Source organism: Armigeres subalbatus, chromosome 2 (genome assembly GCF_024139115.2).
Source record: "Armigeres subalbatus isolate Guangzhou_Male chromosome 2, GZ_Asu_2, whole genome shotgun sequence".
NCBI lineage: Eukaryota > Metazoa > Arthropoda > Insecta > Diptera > Culicidae > Armigeres > Armigeres subalbatus.
This window is the reverse complement of record NC_085140.1, coordinates 92,740,203-92,762,114: the sequence shown is the minus strand read 5'-3', so window position 1 is coordinate 92,762,114 and position 21,912 is coordinate 92,740,203. Positions and strand designations below refer to the sequence as shown.

The following is a 21,912-nucleotide window of genomic DNA, read 5'->3' as shown; positions in this document are numbered from 1 at the left end:
AGATTGAGGCGAGGCAATTTTTTTTTCAAAGTGCATGTTAACCGCTTGGCGACGCCATACGGTTGCCTGACGTCCGTAGTAGAATCACGAGCGCGCGTCGGAGGAGATGCTACAAATATGTATTCGCATGGATGGCTTCAGTGGCAGTCAAGTATAATTCTGTGTCTTGTACACAACCCTTATGATTTTTTTTTAGATAAAGATTTAAAAAAAAAGTAGTAGTAGTAGTAGAAAAAAAAAACAAAAGAAGAAGTCGCACATCCTTAATTACTATATTAATGTGTATACCTATTATGGTTAATTTATTTTGCTGCATGTGAACAGAACAGTACTGCCGTCATACGCATAGTTGTCCCATGTTTGCTGGGATTCCCTATATACATGGGACAGTTATGCGTATAACGGCAGAGTACGGATTAGCTAAAATACTCAAAGCAACTCTTAACGAAATTTATCAGCAAATTCCATATTCTGAACCCCTGCATAGACTTGTTGACACCACACCAATCTAAATACCCAGTTAGAGTTCAATCGACCTCATCATATTGGCGACAAAAGTTTGTTATCTGGCTGGACAAGGTCGGATTATCTGAGGAAGCATAAATCATGTCAGGAAGCACTCACTGTGAAGTGTCCCACAGCGAATAATCAGTTGATCGTCAATTTTGTGCCAAACAAATTATTAGTAACACTTGTAAAGGCTTGCGTCTCACGACAATAATGGATTTATAGCATTTACAGCAATTATTATTTTATTGTTCGAGATAAGATTTCACGAGGCTCAGTAGATTGACGAGTGACGCGCGTGGGGAGAGACATTTGATAGGATTGTTTAATTTTTTGCAAATTCTATCAGATGCAGCAGTTTCGTGCACAGCTCGAATTTTGAACTTACGGGAAGGGTGGGGATGGGATGTAGTTGGGTAAAATGTGATCATATTGGTTTCAAGTCGTATTTAACTCAAGAATAGTGTCGACATTGAGAAAGGACCCCCTTCAGCATGATTTAGGTTACGCATTCCGAAGATTCTACTCCTCAGTAGAGGCAATGGGAAAAGTTCCAGCTACGAATGAGGACTACGATGGAGCACTTTCGAACGTGCAAACTTTGCAAAAGCGGAAAACTCCGATTCTCCGATTCCAACATATCACGGAATAATAAGAACTTTATCATTCACCTAATTCAGGGTCATTATCAAATGTTTGCAACGTTCACGTGTTTATGATTTCGTAATTCTCAGGAGGCCAATATTCCGGATTGTGATCTTGTCATCAAATGTCTCTGTCTACCTGATTTCAAAACACTAAAAAGCATTCAAATAGCAATTCATTGTCACTCAAGATAAAAGTTCCCTCCGTTTATTACGGTAATTCCCGATACATACAAGCTATTATCACTTAAATTCGATTGTTTACGATTTCCGCTTCGACGTCGCCGATCGGTCACCAGCAAGCAGCTCACTATAGTCGTGACTACGTGTAAACTTTAATCCTGCCGTCAACTCCTTGCATCACGGGTGACCGTTGTTTGAGATAACTTTCGAACGCTACATTATCAATCGGCCCGACGCGCTTGTTGCGTCCACGCTCAGTGAGTATGGTGAATCCGTCGCCACCCCCCACCAAAAACGAGTTCGTTATCACTCGGTAGTACTTGAAGGGGTTTAGTGGGCTATAGGACGGTACCATACAATCGTAACAGAGAACATCCACTGACAGAACCCGTTCCCCAATCGGATTCGTAACGTTGTACACCACTTTGAGACCCGATATCTGCACCATATTGGCCCCGTTGAATTTGTCATCGTCATAGGATTTTTCAACCGAGTACTCCAAAACTCCCAGCAGATAATCTCCTCGTAGCTCAATGCAAACCAGATTGTTCTCGAATGGTAGCACCTCAATCACGTTCGCATAGTTGATAGCTGAGAAATTTAAACAGTTTTAGTAACCCCGCTTTCGTATTTACACAATAAATATATGCGTACCTCCTTTGAACATGCTAACGCGAATTCCACCGACAGCGATCATAGCGATGGCACTGTACGCCCAATGGCCCGGATCCGCTGACGAAATGAAGGCCGAAACCATCGAGTCGGCGATCAGGCTACCAAGGTTGCACTCAGCGTAGTTGCAGGTCGATTTAAGAAGATCCACAACGGTGGATCCGACTTGGCGTACACCGAGCTCATCGACGGCAACCTTCCACGGGATCATGGCTTCAACGACGGCTGGGTCTGGAAAACATGTGATAAAAATAATGAATGCATAGCTCAACAGCTGATTACGCAGAATAAATAAATTCAAAGGTTTGAAAAATACTGGTTTTGAATGTACGATTATAGGTAGGGAAACAGGTGGTAAAATGAACACGTTAAGGACTTGCGTTGAATTCAATCATAAAACGAGGTTAATTTGCTAGTTTTACCACTTGGTCCAACCATTTAACTAATATTCTTATTGCACTGGACAATTTTTTCGCTAATAAACATTGTTTCATATAGTATTTCTTCGAAATAAAAAACATCGAAATTTCGTATGTACAAAAATAGTGCGGGTAAAATGAATACTGCCTGGTGGTAAAATGAACATCGCTTCTAAAACCCTTTTGAAACATTTAATTTTCTTTTTGCCTTTCTCGTATACTAAGTATACGGTAAAGGCTATAAGATCGCTCCAAAAACAAACTTTTTATAGAAGGCCCGGAGACCCATAGTGTTATATACCGATCGACTCAGCTCGACGACTTGAAGTGATGTCTGTGTGTATGTGTGTATCTGTGTGTGTGTGTGTGTGTGTGTGTGTGTGTGTGTGTGTGTGTGTGTGTGTGTGTGTGTGTGTGTGTGTGTGTGTGTGTGTGTGTGTGTGTGTGTGTGTGTGTGTGTGTGTTTTTTTTTCTTCCTAAACAGTGGAGGGGGAATCTGCTAAACAGACATTCTGGGTTGAACAGGAAGTGCTGGGTTAGGGGCCACCTCAATGAGGGAGGCAGGACTGCATCCCCGACCAGCTAAACCGTTTCCATTGCCGCCAAGCCCATCGTCCCTTCGGTACAACCAGAAAGTAATGCTTCAAAGGGGGGCCAGTGCATGACGCACCCTCGAGGTTAACTGCGTGTCCTTGCAGCATCGAACATCGTGACTCGCTTTTTTAGAAGAACACCATGGTATCGTGCCAGCGCATTGCCGGCTTTCCAGGTGGCCTTACCACGCCCTATGTCCTCGGAAGGTGGGCAGGGTCGACTACGCGCCTGCTTCCCTCTGCACGACTGGTATCAAGAATGATGATGCCGCGTGCACCCCAAATTGACCTTTCTGCGATAGGGCCTATTCGCCAGCACACAGAGGTACTTGCCGACGCGGTGCCTACGCCTGCCCCAGCCTTGACGAGGACCCCTTTCCGTCCTCGGGCTCGGAACCCGCCCGGTTGACCGACGCCGCGAAAGCGACGATACCATGTTGTTCTTCACGCGGCCACTTGTTCGATAAAAGGATCGAGTTCGACCACAGGGCACCGGTATGACCCATGAAGCCGACTCCGAACCCTTGGACCACCTCTTATTTGCGCCTGAACTAGCCATTCCTCGAGTCCACGCGCCACCTTATGTGTAGCTCCGAGACGATTTGGACGATAGCCGATAAAACGGCGTTTCAGCCAACTTCATCTTTACACATCCTCCGGACTAGGTTGTCCGGGGTAGTGTCCAGACCACATGTGGCAAGCATGGGGTCGCGCATTGTGCGAAAACGCGGGCATACGAACAACACGTGTTCCGCCGTTTCCTCTAAACCTACGCACACCGGACACTCGGGCGAGGCCGAGTGTCCGAACCGGTGTAGGTACTGTCTAAAGCAACCATGGCCTGTAAGGACCTGGGTCAGGTGGAAAGTGATTTCCCCATGGCGCCTCTTGACCCACGTACCTATCTCCGGTATCAACCTATGTGTCCATCTACCCTTAGTGGAACTGTCCCACGCACGCCATACGTACTTTCTAACTTCGTTCTGTAGCAGTTAATACGCAGGGCCGTGCCCCAAGCTGGACCCCCATACCTCAGTATGGACAGAGCAACGCTAGCCAGAAGCTTGCGCTTGCTGGCATAAACCGCAGAGCTATTGGACATCATCCGGGACAATGCCACTATAGCTGTGGAGTGTGCAGTTGCCTGCCCTTATCACCGCTTGTTGCTCCGACTTTCGGTTGTTAACAACAACCACCTCAGTCTTGTGGTGAGCCAGTTCTAACTTCCTGGAACTCATCCACTCCTCCACAATTGCGATCGAGTGGGCTGCAGTCAACTCCACCTCTTCGATCGATTCGCCGTAGACCTCCAGCGTAATATCGTCAGCGAAGCCGACGATTGCCACGCCCACCGGGAACTTCAACCTCAAGACACCGTCGTACATGACGTTCCATAACACCGGACCCAGTATGGAACCTTGCGGAACCCCTGAGGTTATGTCAACGCACTTCCGACCCGCCTCCGTGTCGTATACCAGTAATCGATTCTGGAAGTAGCTTCCGAGAATCTTGTACAGGTACTCGGGAATTCCAAGACGCAGGAGCGCATCTGCAATAGCTGCCCAACTGGCACTATTGAAAGCATTCCTCAGGTCGAGAGTCACTACTGCACAATAGCGAACTCCCCTCCTCTTACGCTGGATAGCTATCTCCGCGGATTTGGTAACCGACAAGATAGCGTCTACGGTCGACTTACCCTTTCGGAAGCCAAACTGGTTGCTCGATAGACCATCCGCACCCTCCGTGCGTATCAACAACCTGTTGAGGATGATCTTCTCGAGCACCTTCCCCGCCGTATCAAGCAGGCATATTGGTCTATATGCCGACGGATCCCCCGGTGGTTTTCCCGCTTTTGGCAATAGGACCAAGCTCTGCCTTTTCCATGCTTCAGGGAAGACTCCCTCGTCCAGGCATCTCTGCATAACAGATCTGAACATCTCGGGAGCCTCGGCAATGGCCGCTTTGATGGCCGGGTTCGGAATACCATCCGGTCCTGGCGCCTTACCTACACTAAGGGACTGTGCAATCCCCGCAAGTTCCGCCACCGTTACTCTTCCCTCGTCGGCCACCCTGGCCCGTGGCAGCTCCACAAAGGGAGGCCAGGGACTTGGGTCGTGACGTGGGAAGAGCCCCGCGATGATCCTCTCCAGCATCTCTGGAGACCGCTCTGTAGGGGCCATCGCCCCACGTGTCTTGGCCATTACGACCCTATAGGCGTCACCCCATGGATTCGCGTTGGCACTTTGACACAGGCCCTCGAAGCAGGCTTTTTTGCTTGATCTAATCTCAGTCTTCAGAGCGGCTCTAGCAGCCACGAACGCCACCCGTCGTTCAACACGCTCCTCTTCTGTGTGTGTGTGTGTGTGTGTGTGTGTGTGTGTGAGAGAGTGTGTATGTGTGTGTGTGTGTGTGTGTGTGTGTGTGCGCAAAAATATGCAAAAATGTCACTCATTTTTCAGGCACTTATCCTTAACCGATTTACTCGCAACAAGTTGCATTCAACGCAGGATACTCTACCATTGTTTCCTATTGAAAATTGGTCAGATCGGACTATGGGCTCGGAAGTTATGGCCAAAATACCACTTTTTGCCTTTCTCGTATACTAAGTATACGGTAAAGGCTATATGATCGCTCCAAAAACAAACTTTTTATAGAAGGCCCGGAGACCCATAGTGTTATATACCAATCGACTCAGTTCGACGAATTGAGGTGATGTCTGTGTGTGTGTGTGTATGTGTGTGTGTATGTGTGTGTGTGTGTGTGCGCAAAACTACTCAAAAAATGTCACTCATTTTTCGGGCACTTATCCTCAACCGATTTGCTCGCAACAAGTTGCATTCGACGCAGAATCCTGTCCCATTGTTTCCTATTTGAAATTGGCCAGATCGGACTATGGGATCGAGAGTTATGGCCAAAATACAATTTCATACGAAAAAATCGGGTAAAAAATGTCACTCATTTTTCGGGCACTTATCCTCAACCGATTTGCTCGCAACAAGTTGCATTCGACGCAGAATCCTGTCCCATTATTTCCTATTTGGAATTGGCCAGATCGGACTATGGGATCGAGAGTTATGGCCAAAATACAAATTCATACGAAAAAATCGCGTAAAAAATGTCACTCATTTTTCGGGCACTTATCCTCAACCGATTTGCTCGCAACAAGTTGCATTCGACGCAGAATCCTGTCCCATTGTTTCCTATTCGAAATTGGCCAGATCGGACAATGGGATCGAGAGTTATGGTCAAAATACAAATTCATACGAAAACATCGCGTAAAAAATGTCACTCATTTTTCGGGCACTTATCCTCAACCGATTTGCTCGCAACAAGTTGCATTCGACGCAGAATCCTGTCCCATTATTTCCTATTTGGAATTGGCCAGATCGGACTATGGGATCAAGAGTTATGGCCAAAATACAAATTCATACGAAAAAATCGCGTGAAAAATGTCACTCATTTTTCGGGCACTTATCCTCAACCGATTTGCTCGCAACAAGTTGCATTCGACGCAGAATCCTGTCCCATTGTTTCCTATTTGAAATTGGCCAGATCGGACAATGGGATCGAGAGTTATGGCCAAAATACAAATTCATACGAAAAAATCGCGTAAAAAATGTCACTCATTTTTCGGGCACTTATCCTCAACCGATTTGCTCGCAACAAGTAGCATTCAACGCAAAATCCTGTCCCATTGCCAGATCGGACTATGGGATCGAGAGTTATGGCCAAAATACAATTTCATACGAAAAAATCGCGTAAAAAATGTCACTCATTTTCGGGCCCTTAACCTCAACCGATTTGCTCGCAACAAGTTGCATTCGACGCAGAATCCTGTCCCATTATTTCCTATTTGAAATTGGCCAGATCGGACTATGGGATCGAGAGTTATGGCCAAAATACAAATTCATACGAAAAAATCGCGTGAAAAATGTCACTCATTTTTCGGGCACTTATCCTCAACCGATTTGCTCGCAACAAGTTGCATTCAACGCAGAATCCTGTCCCATTATTTCCTATTTGAAATTGGCCAGATCGGACTATGGGATCGAGAGTTATGGCCAAAATACAAATTCATACGAAAAAATCGCGTAAAAAATGTCACTCATTTTTCGGGCCCTTATCCTCAACTGATTTGCTCGCAACAAGTTGCATTCGACGCAGAATCCTGTCCCATTGTTTCCTATTTGGAATTGGCCAGATCGAACCATGGGATCGAAAGTTAAGGCCAAAATACAAATTCATACGAAAAAAATCGCGTGAAAAATGTCACTCATTTTTCGGGCACATATCCTTAATCGATTTGCTCACAACAAGTTGCATTCGACGTGAAATCCTTGTTGGATTCCTATTTTTGCCTTTCTCGTATACAAAGTATACGTAAAGGCTATATGTTCGCTCCAAAAACGAACTTTTTATAGGAGTCCCGGAGACCCATAGTGTTATATACCGATCGACTCAGCTCGACGAATTGAGGTGATGTCTGTGTGTGTGTATATGTGTGTGTATGTGTGTGTGTATGTGTGTGTGTATGTGTGTGTATGTGTGTGCGCAAAATAATCTCACTCATTTTTCAAGCACTTATCCTTAACTGATTTGCTCGCAACAAGTTGCATTCGACGCGGAATCCTTTCCCATTGTTTCGTATTGAAAATTGGCCCAATCGCTTCGGAATTATGGCCAAAATAAAAAATTTTATAAGAAAAAATCTCACTCACTTTTTAGGGACTTACTCTTAGCTGATTTACTCGCAACAAGTTTCATTCGACGTAGAGTCTTGCCCAATTGTATCGTATTGAAAATTGGCCCAATCGGACTATGGGCTTCGAAGTTATGGCCAAAATTCATTTTTTACATAAGAAACACGTACAAAATTCTCACTCATTTTTCAGGCACTTATCTTTAACGGATTTTCTCGCAATAAGTTGCATTCGACGCGGAATCTTGTCTCATTGTTTCGTATTGAAAATTGGCCCAATCGGACTATGGACTTCGGAATTATGGCCAAAATATATTTTTATAACAAAAATTCTCACTCACTTTTTAGGCACTTACTCTTAGCTGATTTACTCGCATCGGAGTAACTTTACAATCGGACTATGGGTTTCGAAGTTATGGCCAAAATTCATTTTTGCCTTTCTCGTATACAAAGTATACGTAAAGGCTATATGTTCGCTCCAAAAATGAACTTTTTATAGGAGGCCCGGAGACTCATAGTGTTATATACCAATCGACTCAGTTCGACGAATTGAGGTGACGTCTGTGTGTTTATGTGTGTGTGTATGGGTGTGTGTCTGTGCGCAAAAATATGTCACTCATTTTTCAGGCACTTATCCTTAACCGATTTTCCGCAACAGATTCCTATCCCGCAGAATCCTATCCCATTGTTTCCTGTTGAAAATTGGCCGGATCGGACTATGGGCTCGGAAGTTATGGCCAAAATACATTTTTCAATAGAAAAATAGCGAAAAAATGTCACTCATTTTTAGGCACTTATCCTAACCGATTTGCTCGCAACAAGTTGCATTTGACGCGGAATCTTGTACCATTGTTTCGTATTGAAAATTGGCTCAATCGGTCTATGGGCTTCGAAATTATGGCCAAAATACATTTTTTTACAAGAAAAGTTCTCACTCACTTTTTAGGCACTTACTCTTAGCCGAAACACATACAAAATTCTCACTCATTTTTCAAGCACTTCTCTTTAACGGATTTACTCGTAGCAAGTTGCATTCGGCGCGGAATCTTGTTCCATTGTTTCGTATTGAAAATTTGCGGAATCGGACTATGGGATTTGGAATTATGTCCAAATTACATTTTCTCACAAAAAAAAAATCTCACTCATTTTTAGGAACTAACCTTTAGCCGATTTGCTCGCAACAAGCTGCATTCGACGCAGATTTCTGTCCCATTGTTTCCTATCTAAAATTGACCGGATCGGACTATGGGCTCAGAAGTTATGGCCAAAATACTTTTTTTTCATGCCAAAAGTGCTTAGAAATTACTCACTTGGAAAAAACGAGAAAGGCACCATCACCGCTAGGTGGATTAATCTGGGTTTTTATGGTTTATGCTAACGTAAAAACAACTCGACACACAACACGAATTAAAAAAAATGTCACTCATTTTTCGGGCACTTATCCTTAACCGATTTACTCGCAACAAGTTGCATTCGACGCAGAATACTCTCCCATTGTTTCCTATTGAAAATTGGTCAGATCGGACTATGGGCTCAAGAGTAATGGCCAAAATACTATTTTTATAATGCACGAGAAAGGCACCATCACCGCTAGGTGGATTAATCAGGGTTTTTTTAACTCTAACACTGTATATATGACTAGTTAAGATTATGAGAGCCTTTTGAAAAATCTGGCATAACTTATGAAAAACTCCTTATTATCAATATAATAAAAAGAAGAAAAAAGGTTTTAAAACATCAGTTATTTTTAAATTAAATTTACATATTCAAAGTTTTATCTTGGTTATTTGATATGATTTGTTTCTTGAACTTCCGCTTCACAATTGCACAACTTTTATCATAAATTTGTGTAAGTTTGATACAAGTGTTCATTTTACCTTCATAGGTGCCTTGTGATAAATAACTCTTCCTCCAACTATGCAAACCAATAATTTTGCTATTTACCCCTGCAACATCTTTGTGAAAGTTGTCCTATTTGCCGCTGTGGTTAGAACAGGTTTGAATCAATGTTATTATGCATTTATTAGGAATTAAAGCTTGCGGAAAAATTGTTGAAAATTACATCAGACCCTATTTTTACGGCCTCGTTCGATATTTTGAATAATAATAGCTATTCGTTCGGTCTCAAAATCAAAATATTTGCTCAGGTACCTTATTTTATTTCGAGGAAAACGTGTGCATAATTAACATACGCATAAATAGTGTTTTAATATAAATATAGCCTACTGTTCATTTTACCACCTCTTCCACTATAAGACCATTGAAAAAATGACATGTAGGAACATGAACGGAGACGGCAACGGTTATGGCCGCTCAAATGCCTTTGTACATACTGGCATGTGATACATACTTTGCTCGTGAAAATAAATATTACATTATATGAAAATTGTTTATTGTGTGTTGGGGAGCTATTTATCATATTCTTCCTTCAATAGCTATCAGTCAGCTCTCCAACACTCGATAGGAAATCCAACAGCAAATCCAAGTGCAATGGAATGCACACGTCTCAATATATAGGGACTGATTTCTCACAACACTGCTCGCCTTTTGATCATCTTATGGCCGAGATCGCTCGACACGAATCACATTGTCACTCGAGATGTAAGGATGGTACCAACGAAGTAAGGATCGCCTAGACACTTCTTGTCCTCTAACAAGTGCTTTCCACTCTCCTCCAAAGGTTTCTGTCTGCACTCGCCGAGCTAGGGTTAGCTCTGCCGCGACGAGCTCTCTGGTAGACAACTTCTCGCTGCAACACGGTCCTGGACGTCTGTTCTAAGTAGCCCCATTAACCGCAACCAATACGCAGCCCAAGTCCTGGTGTTAGGTGGGACGCTAAACAGCCCTGACACGACGGCCCTCCGACGAGACAGGAGGTTTGCGCAGGCCCAATAAGCCGCCTTTAAAAACAACTATTACGAACAACATAGAAGATAATACGACTCGATACAATCGGCAACGCCCTAGGCGACGAATAAAGGATCACGATTGGAAGCTTGGAACATGGAACTGCAAGTCGCTAGGCTTCGCAGGTTGCGACAGGATAATCTACTATGAATTACATCCCCGCAACTTCGATGTCGTAGCGCTGCAGGAAATCTGATGAACAGGACAAAAAGTTTGTAAAAGCGTGCATCGAGCGGCTACCTTCTACCAAAGCTTCTACCCCCGCAAGAATATCCACAAGGCCACATGGAAATCACCTAATCAAGTAATGGAAAACCAAATCGACCACGTTCTAATCGACGGCAAATTCTTCTCCGACATCACGAACGTACGCACTTACCGCAGTGCGAATATTGAATCCGACCACTACCTAGTTGCAGTATGTCTGCGCTCAAAACTCTCGACGGTGATCAACACGCGTCGGAGTCGTCCGCCGCGGCTAAACATTGGGCGGCTACAAGACGGTAGACTAGCCCAAGACTACGCGCAGCAGCTGGAAGTGGCACTCCCAACGGAAGAGCAGCTAGGCGCAGCATCTCTTGAAGACGGCTGGAGAGATATTCGATCCGCCATTAGAAGCACCGCAACCGCTGCACTAGGCACGGTGGCTCCGGATCAGAGAAACGACTGGTATGACGGCGAATGTGAGCAGTTAGTTGAGGAGAAGAATGCAGCATGGGCGAGATTGCTGCAACACCGCACGAGGGCGAACGAGGCACGATACAAACGGGCGCGGAACAGACAAAACTCGATTTTCCGAAGGAAAAAGCGCCAGCAGGAAGATCGAGACCGTGAAGAGACGGAGGAACTGTACCGCGCTAATAACGCACGAAAGTTCTATGAGAAGTTGAACCGTTCACGTAAGGGCCACGTGTCACAGCCCGATATGTGTAAGGACATAAACGGGAACCTTCTTTCAAACGAGCGTGAGGTGATCCAAAGGTGGTGGCAGCACTACGAAGAGCACCTGAATGGCGATATGGCAGACAACGGTGGCGGTATGGTAATGAACCTAGGAGCACGCGCGCAAGACATGCGACTTCCGGCTCCGAATCTCCAGGAAATCCAGGAGGAGATCAGCCGGCTGAAAAACAACAAAGCCCCTGGAGATGACCAACTACCAGGAGAGCTGTTTAAACACGGTGATGAGGCACTGGCTAGAGCGCTGCACTGGGTGATTACCAAGGTTTGGGAGGATGAGGTTCTGTCGTAGGAGTGGATGGAAGGTGTCGTGTGTCCCATCTACAAAAAGGGCGATAAGCTGGATTGTAGCAACTACCGCGCAATCACATTGCTGAACGCCGCCTACAAGGTACTCTCCCAAATTTTATGCCGCCGACTAAGACCAATTGCAAGAGAGTTCGTGGGGCAGTACCAGGCGGGATTTATGGGTGAACGCTCTACCACAGACCAGGTGTTCGCCATACGTCAGGTATTGCAGAAATGCCGCGAATACAACGTGCCCACACATCATCTATTTATCGACTTCAAAGCCGCATATGATACAATCGATCGGGACCAGCTATGGCAGCTAATGCACGAAAACGGATTTCCGGATAAACTGATACGGTTGATCAAGGCGACGATGGATCGGGTGATGTGCGTAGTTCGAGTTTCAGGGGCATTCTCGAGTCCCTTCGAAACGCGTAGAGGGTTACGGCAAGGTGATGGTCTTTCGTGTCTGCTATTCAACATCGCTTTGGAGGGAGTAATACGAAGGACGGAGGACTGATGGAGGAAGCCTACATCAGACTGAAAAGCGAAGCTAAACGGATTGGACTAGTCATCAATACGTCGAAGACGAAGTACATGATAGGAAGAGGCTCAAGAGAGGTCAATGTAAGCCACCCACCACGAGTTTCTATCGGTGGTGACGAAATCGAGGTGGTAGAAGAATTTGTGTACTTGGGCTCACTGGTGACCGCCGATAACGATACCTGCAGAGAAATTCGGAGGCGCATAGTGGCTGGAAATCGTACGTACTTTGGACTCCGTAAGACGCTCCGATCGAATCTCTTCAATATCTTTTGGAATGATACCTCTAGAAATCAAATCCGCCGGGTTATCCTTGCCTGAAACATGCTACCACTGTGACGGATTAGCTATAGATTGGATTTTCGCAACAGAGCGATTCCAAGCAACAGCATCAAAATTTAAGAAAATTTTTAATTCATGATTTTCTATTGAGTTGAAACTTTGCACAGTTTTTCAATTTCATCTAAATCGTCTTTTTTCGATATCAAATCTTCATATTGAGTCACGACTAACTTTTCAAAAGGGTGTATGTGAAAATGGTTCAAAAATATTTAAAAAGCTGCACAGCAAAAACGGAATGTTCGATTGTTATGATTTTTTCAGCAAAGTTAGACAACTAAATGGTGATTCTTAAGAAAATGTGCACAGTAAAAAAAAATTTCTTGCCTTTAAAAATATCATTTTTGTCACAAAAACTCAAATATCTCAAAACCCTATCTTTTTTCGAACGTAATTTTTTTAGGGAAAACGGTCCATTATATTAGCTATCTACCATAAAAATTTGGTGATGGTAAACTAATAAACAAAAAAGTTATGACATTTCAAACATTTCACAATTTTCACATATAGTAAACAAAAAAAAATTTCAGTGTATTTTTTTTTTTTCAAGAATCGCAGTTTGATGCTGATTTTATTGTTAAGGGCCTTGCGTGAGTTAAACAAGTTGTTTGTATGATATTCCATATTTATGTATTCATCGATATTATGTATATTATATGTATAAATATTATATGTATAAATAAATAAAAATGAATTAATATTATCCTAAGTATTAAATTAAATGTGGCAGTTACACAATGTTGTTATAGAAACTGTTATAGTTACACAATGTTGTTATAGAAAACTCAGCACAGTTTGAGTATAGTTTTGCTTTAATTTTATTTTCCGACAATGGAATGAAACAGTGAAATTTTTGGGTTCCTTGGATCGTTTTCGCGTTATTAAATTGCTCGCTGAGCTCTGAAGCCTTTATTTCGTACTCTTCAGTAGTAGTAAAACAAAATGATAATTTGGTTAAATCTTTTTCTTTTCTACGATTTGCCCAATCAAAAAGTTCTTTCGCAGTTTTAATTGGATGCTCACGTTCTTTGGCTAAACTTGCTCTTGTGGCCATGCGCTTTATTGTTCCTCCAATAGCATCACAAGGACCTTTGCCATGTGATGTAGCAAAAAAATGCCATTCTGCATCAATTCCGTACATTGATTTAAGGCCCAAATTACCGTAATCCAGTCATTGACAAGAAAACAGCCACGTGCTTGTACCACCCCCAGGAAAAAATCCGCCCACTGAGGAGAAAATGCATTCCCCAGCTGAATCGGGGAAGCACTCTTGTTTTAAAACTACATCAACACATAGTGGTGACTTCAATACATCCGTGGGATGCTTCATTTGGATGAATTTCGTAATATTATTTGAAAAACTGCCTTTTGCAGAAAACATTGCAAAGTTGAAAAATATTTTTCCAGGAGAAGCCGTCGATTTACTCTCACGCTCTCTTATACTTTGCAGATACTCGAAAATCATCGTTCAGTGTTGCGTGTTGATTTGTTCTATATGTTATGCTTGTTTTCTCGAATATGTACGTAAACATCAAGCAATAATCTATGAAAATGATGCTTTTCATGCTATATATTGACACTAAATATTAGATGTGAGCTAGAACTGTAAAAACGCAAGCATTCATAAGCAACGCAGGTTATTTATTTTTTCATAATTCAAGTGTTGATAATGTAATGAAATGCTAAAATAATAATATAATGCTGAACCGGCATCACTTTTCATGTACACAGAGAGAAGACCGATCATATGGTCATGTAAACAATCCATTGAATCTGGACGAACATTTGAGAAGGTAGTCAACTGCATCATAATTTTACATTCATGTAAAATGCATGTAGGAAATTGTGTAATTAGGAGTAGGATGCACAACAAATCAATCTCAGATGCATGTTTGAGGTTGTTTATGCGTATCACTATAATCTGTGCGCTGTACAGGTATTGAAAAGGACGTTAATATTTTGTGGAAATATTTAGAGTTTGATACCTTTTGAAATGTTTGTGTACTTTGTACAAAATCAGATCTGAGCGAATGAGTAGGCTCTCCGCAAAAAAAAGAAGCGAACAGCAAGAAAAAGAAGTCGATTTGATGTATGACATTTGAACCTTAAATTGACATAGGCTCGAAAAATTCTTACGATTTTTGTACAGCGACGCTGCTCCATCAGACATGAAATATATCTTTTTGACTTCTTTATGCTTATCAACGCGTAAAAAGTTAATCATTTTTTCAATGAACAAGTTTACGGATACTGAATCGTGTCTTAAATCTTCGGAAATTATAATAAAACTTAAGTGTTCAATTTGCATACTTCCATTAAAATAAATAACGAATGGATGAATTGTAGCTTGTTGTACGTTCCAGTGATGGGACTGCACTTCATCTTGCAATACAAAGCTGTAATTTTCAGAAAAATCACAAATGACTAAAAATTCACCATTTTGTAATGTATTTTTCGTATTTTTTAAAAAGCTGGATTGTTCTGTTTTAAGGTTCAAATGTCATACATCAAATCGACTTCTTTTTCTTGCTGTTCGCTTCTTTTTTTGCGGAGAGCCTACTCAATCGCTCAGATCTGATTTTGTACAAAGTACACAAACATTTCAAAAGGTATCAAACTCTAAATATTTCCACAAAATATTAACGTCCTTTTCAATACCTGTACAGCGCACAGATTATAGTGATACGCATAAACAACCTCAAACATGCATCTGAGATTGATTTGTTGTGCATCCTACTCCTAATTACACAATTTCCTACATGCATTTTACATGAATGTAAAATTATGATGCAGTTGACTACCTTCTCAAATGTTCGTCCAGATTCAATGGATTGTTTACATGACCATATGATCGGTCTTCTCTCTGTGTACATGAAAAGTGATGCCGGTTCAGCATTATATTATTATTTTAGCATTTCATTACATTATCAACACTTGAATTATGAAAAAATAAATAACCTGCGTTGCTTATGAATGCTTGCGTTTTTACAGTTCTAGCTCACATCTAATATTTAGTGTCAATATATAGCATGAAAAGCATCATTTTCATAGATTATTGCTTGATGTTTACGTACATATTCGAGAAAACAAGCATAACATATAGAACAAATCAACACGCAACACTGAACGATGATTTTCGAGTATCTGCAAAGTATAAGAGAGCGTGAGAGTAAATCGACGGTTTCTCCTCCTGGAAAAATATTTTTTCAACTTTGCAATATTTTCTGCAAAAGGCAGTTTTTTCAAATAATATTACGAAATTCATCCAAATGAAGCATCCCACGGATGTATTGAAGTCACCACTATGTGTTGATGTAGTTTTAAAACAAGAGTGCTTCCCCGATTCAGCTGGGGAATGCATTTTCTCCTCAGTGGGCGGATTTTTTCCTGGGGGTGGTACAAGCACGTGGCTGTTTTCTTGTCAATGACTGGATTACGGTAATTTGGGCCTTAATGAAATCGTGAGGGATTAAACTTTCTAATTTCAAGCAAAAATATGACACAAACTCATCTACAGGTTTTACAATAGTTTCTATGTCACACCTATCCGTGGTCACCCATTGCTCAAATGATAACTGATCAATATATTTTTCTTCAAACTCAGCGAATAAAGTATTTTCCAATGATGAAGAATCTGGACAATCCGAACAAGATCGTAGATAGCAATTTGATGTTGTATTTTCACACAAAAGACTACCAGTTAACATTTTAATATCCTTTGTTAAATTGATTCTTTTCAAACTATGTAAAATAAGATTAATATTCTCATGGGTTGTGCACACACACACATTATGTGTTCCTGAATAGGAAAGAAGCTTACATTGCCTTGGCCGAAGGCTTGCAAATGAGGAAAAACCTTGAATTTCCTTGAAGCGTGTGTACGCTTCTTTCAAAGTTGTCATCATTAATCGTTTTTGGATTGTTTGACGCTTTCCATCTTTTTTTACTGATACATAATCTTTTTGACCAGGCATAGCTCGACTTACTTCATCATCTTCAAAATATTGAACTACTATTTCTTTTGTCTCATCTGTTAATGCAGTACTAGACCTAGTATTTTTGGTTGAAAGACAGTTATTCTTCAATTGTTTTGCCTCTTTTACTGTATTTCTATTGGTTTTGAACTCATCAATGGCATCCTGAATAGACCACGAACTTGGCAGCATCGACAAAATCAATAATTTTTCTTTCCTTGTCGTGGCTGCATTCGAGAACCTTTCCTTCATATTTATAATTACCTCATCGTAGTCTGTATTTTCCACATCATCAGGTCCTAATTTGAAGAGGTTTCTTCGTACAGCTTCGTTTATTTCACGGTATTTTTCTCCGGGTAATAAACGTAATCCATCTTACTCCATTTAATCGGAGTCACTTTTATCCCAGCTATGCCCTCGTTAAAGCGTTCGATGTTGACCTTTTGGATACACTCATCTTCCGATTGATTTGTTGAAACAGATTTCGCTGATGGTACGGTGGCAAGGCTTAATACTTCTGGTAATTCCTCAGTTGTTGTCGATACATCTGGCAATTCCTCAGTTGCTGTCGTTTTCGAACTTCCTGCGCTCTGCTCAACCGATGATATACAGATTGCTCTTTTGTCAACGTTTAGACGGCAGGACGTGCAAATGCGTAAATTTGTATTCAATGTGGACATTGGAGCATAACCAGTCGCTTTCAGTTTATCTATGGTGCTTTCGGTGAGATTTCGTAACTCTTTTGAAAACACTTTTTTCCATCAAACGGCCTACAACAGTTGAGAAAGCGGCTACTCATGTTGTTCGTAATATTTCAATAAACAAAATCACTTTTAAGTTTTTACTGACTAGTTTGGTGTCATTTGCTTGACTGAAGAAAAAAATTACTATAAGATCTTTAACAACCTTAGTAGTAGTAATTTTTTGCTTTTTCGTGAGCATTGTCATGGTATGTACCTATCATGCATTTGTTGTTGTTGAAGATACCCGTTTCCTCCCGATTATAAAGTCTATTCTCTAAGAGGTATATTTTTTTATAGACGTACACGTGTATATAAATCTTTGATTTTGCAGCTTTTGTCTTAAAAATAACATTTCTGATATGTTTCTATCAACGTTATTATCAACAGGTTTCAACACTATTAAAAGAATTTTTCGCCAGTCACGTGCAATGAAAATTATGACACTATCAATACTTTTGATCACAACACTGGATCGTGTCTAAGTTTCTTATAGATGCTATGAATAATTGAATCAAAATATCATGAAAACAACTTGTTTAAATCACGTCCCTTAACAATAAAATCTGCATCAAACTGCAATTCTCGAAATAACTTACACAGAAAAAAATTTTTTTTTTACTAATTGTGAAAATTGTGAAATGTTTGAAATGTCATAACTTTTTGTTTATTAGTTTACCATCACCAAATTTTTATGGTAGATAGCTAATATAATGGACCGTTTTCCTAAAAAATTACGTTCGAAAAAGATAGGGTTTTGAGATATTTGAGTTTTGTGACAAAAATGATATTTTTAAAGGCAAAAAAATTTTTTACTGTGCACATTTTCTTAAGAATCACCATTTAGTTGTCTAACTTTGCTGAAAAAATCATAACAATCGAACATTCCGTTTTTGCTGTGCAGCTTTTTAAATATTGTTGAACCATTTTCACATACACCCTTTTGAAAAGTTAGTCGTGACTCAATATGAAGATTTGATATCGAAAAATGACGATTTAGATGAAATTGAAAAACTGTGCAGAGTTTCAAATATTTTCGAAATGGTCGCTCAGGATCGACTGACATGCCCCCGTGGAATGCCTCAACACGATTTGGCACGAACGTATTCCACAAATTCGGTGATGCTTGGATCCAACGCAATATACATGATATCAAAATACTGATATGTTGTTCAGTAACATGTTTGATCAAACTCATATTATATGCGACATCAAGACCTGCGGTCTGGATTAGTTATCATTTAGTTATTTTGAGAAAAGAATATCTAATTCACCTCTCAACTTGTTCTCTAAACAAAAATAATAAAATTTGTTTAAAATTTTATGTCACACACTAAAAATAAATCACAGATTTCTGTGAAATTTCACCGAAATTTTTACAGCAGAACTGTTCGGCGAATAAGTTTACAGATTTTCAGTGGTTTTGACAGTTGAACAAAGGAAAAATCGCAGAAAGTTTGGTGAAATAGGGGAAATGTTCCGATCTCCATCTCACTGTACATAAATCCATCTCATCGCTAAACAAAGAAATACGGTACCAAATTCGTCGCTTCTTTTTGTGAATATGGGTGCTCACCGCTGAAAAAAATCACAAACATAATAAACAAACTACATTCCTTACCATTGCTTTGTTTTTGATGGGATGGAAATAGGAGCTTGAGATGAAGTGGCGAACCGTTCTTTTAATTACCGCACAGTTCTGCTGTTGAGATTTCGGTGAATTGAAGCAAAATTCATAGAAATCTGTGAAATGATTTACGTGTGCAAGTCATTTTATTTTAGTATTGTAATAAAAACCTTCGTAAACCATAAGTCATGTATTCAAGATATGAGGTTTGAAAGCTTAAGCGTTTCAAAGAACACAATTACTATTATTTACAATTCAAAAAATTATATTAAAATATGATATTGGCTTTCAGCCTCGAAATTCTGTATCAAAAAATGCTATGATAAGATTTCAAAAACTCGATTTGTTATCATTCTGATCAAATTTTGATAGCGGTCTCTGCTCGGGGAAACCACTTCGTATCAGAAAATATTTCTCTTGCAGCACAATTCAGATCGATTTGGTTGCTTCTCGACTCTCTTTGAGTTTTGCAGAGAAATCTCTCACCTATTCAGGAAACCACAATTTTTAAAATTTAGGCAACATTATTTTATAAAATTTGGAAGCGGCTTCCTAACGTGAGCAACAACAGAAAACCCATGTTATTTTGGAATTTAATATTTTTTTGATGACTCATAAAAACGCTTCACGATTCCAAATTTTTGTTCATCGGTACTTAAGTATCTCAAAACATTTTAGAATGTTATTCTCAGGATTCCCACACATATTAGAAATGCATGAATACTTGTATTGATTATGACGAAATTTCATGGAATTTATTTCACATCTAAAGAGTTTCAAAAAAATCAAGCTGAATTCGAAAACTTTATGCATTAAGTACTCATGGAAATGCATGAAAATGTTCAGAAACTGATCTAATTTGAAGTAGCTATTTTCAAACATTTTAGATATAATTTGCACCAACCTACCTTGCTCCACTTCAGCTCCCAAATAAACTGGATTACCCTCCCAACGTTGAATGATTCCTGCTTCATCAAAGAACAATACAATGTCACCCACAAATTTAGTGTATGCTGCCGCTTGCACGATCAACACTTGGTGTCCATCTTGCTGTGTAACGACCGTCGGGTATTCACCCTGCGCCGTGCCCGGAATAGTCGGATGGTCTCCAGTGTACAAAAACGTATGCGAATGGCCGCCAACGATGATGTCAATTTCGGGCCCAGCATTTGCAGCAATCACTTTATCCACGTCCAATCCACAATGCGAAATCACCACAATTATATCCACACCCTGCTGCTTCAACAGTTCGGCTTCATTCCTTACGGTTTCAGACTCATCAGCGAAGATCAAATTTCCCGTACTGGCAATGTCGTACGTTGTTTGAAGAATGACTCCAATGAGCCCAATTTTGCGCCCACTCCTTTCGATGATCATCGACTTTTGGAATTTATTAAATTCTGGTTCTTCACTGTTATCCACGTTGACCAACAGGACCGTTGAATTGATTTGCTCCAAAAAGGGAACCACCCCTTCCACACCATGATCGAACTCATGATTGCCGATCGTCATGGCATCGGCCGGCACCATATTCAAAAACTCCACCGTAACATTCCATCGGTGAATGTTATACCACAAGGTACCTTGGAAGTTATCTCCCGCATTCAAGTAAATGGGATTGGTTCTTTCGGCAAGTAATTTCTTCAGCACCGTCACCGTGCGGGCATACCCACCCACGCAAACTTCATCTTTACCCGGAGTGCAGGTCACACTAGCCGTATTCACTTCTTCGAAACGCGCATGGAAGTCGTTTATGTGAACGATTGACAACTCAAACAGATCACTTTGACCGCGTACCACCCGGTTTAGTGGCAATATTATAAACAGTAGCCACAATTTGGAGAACATTTTCTAAAACTTGCAAGTTTCGTTATCCGTCGGTATTTTCCAATATTTGAATTCGGGAGCCTCGGCACTGACCGATGACAGCCTCCAGCTGAATCAGCGTTCAGGTGGAGTGACCAACGATGACTGACTGGATGGTTAGGTATTAGCGGGCTCGCCTTACCTCATCTGAAGTGCAGAATGTGAGTGTGGAGATACGAACGAATAAACAGCGATTTTCGTACTTTAGGGAAGAAGCGTCCGATATGGCAGAGACATAGTCAAATTAATTCAAGATTTAAATCCAAAATTTTATGGGATTTTCAATATTCCGAATATCTGTATTGGGAAAATTATGCTTTTCTTTATTCTTTGATTGGATTTTCCTTAAACGACTTGAATAAAGAGAGGTAAAGAGTAGTAAAATTTATCTACTAAGATTTAACAAAAAGATTTGGTAGATACAAAAAAATATGTACTTACAACAAAATTGAATCTCTACATGAAAACAAAAGTTTATGCCGAAGATGGGATGATATCAATAATTATGGAATTTCCAATGAATGAGGTAAAAATAGATATGTCACCGTACTTTTCTTTTGCGTTTTTTTTTTTTTCAGTAGATTCGTATCGCAAAATTAATTTTAATATGCTTGTTTTTTTTTCATTCTATCGTTTATTTTGTAGTATCATTTGCGATTGTTATCAGTGTCAATGGATAGTATAGATCAGAGAGTATAGGTTATATAAATATTTTAAAGATATCAGTTCTACATGGTTCATAAATAATACCGTTGGCTTTTTCTTGGAACATGTTGCGTTTAAATGGACGTATGAAGCTTGATTCTTATATTATCATACATATTCACTTGCTGGAAACACAAGAAAATAATTTAGTGAAGTCAATACTTGTACATTAACCCTATAAGATAACAAAACAATACCATACCAGGTTGAATCTTCTTATTCCTCATCCTCAAATGATTACTG

The 21,912-nt window shown here is 40.6% G+C and overlaps 1 protein-coding gene across 1 annotated transcript; it reads right to left on the bottom strand.

The window, feature by feature from the left end:
• Positions 1-1,326: 1,326 nt before the first annotated feature.
• On the bottom strand, positions 1,327-21,119 carry LOC134209983 (apyrase). The gene is made up of 3 exons (XM_062686002.1): positions 20,007-21,119; positions 1,989-2,237; positions 1,327-1,925 (listed from the first exon to the last, which is right to left on the bottom strand). Exons 1-3 carry the CDS (start codon positions 20,944-20,946, stop codon positions 1,474-1,476), a joined length of 1,641 nt encoding a protein of 546 aa, XP_062541986.1. The 5' UTR covers positions 20,947-21,119; the 3' UTR covers positions 1,327-1,473.
• Between the last annotated feature and the right edge of the window lie 793 nt (positions 21,120-21,912).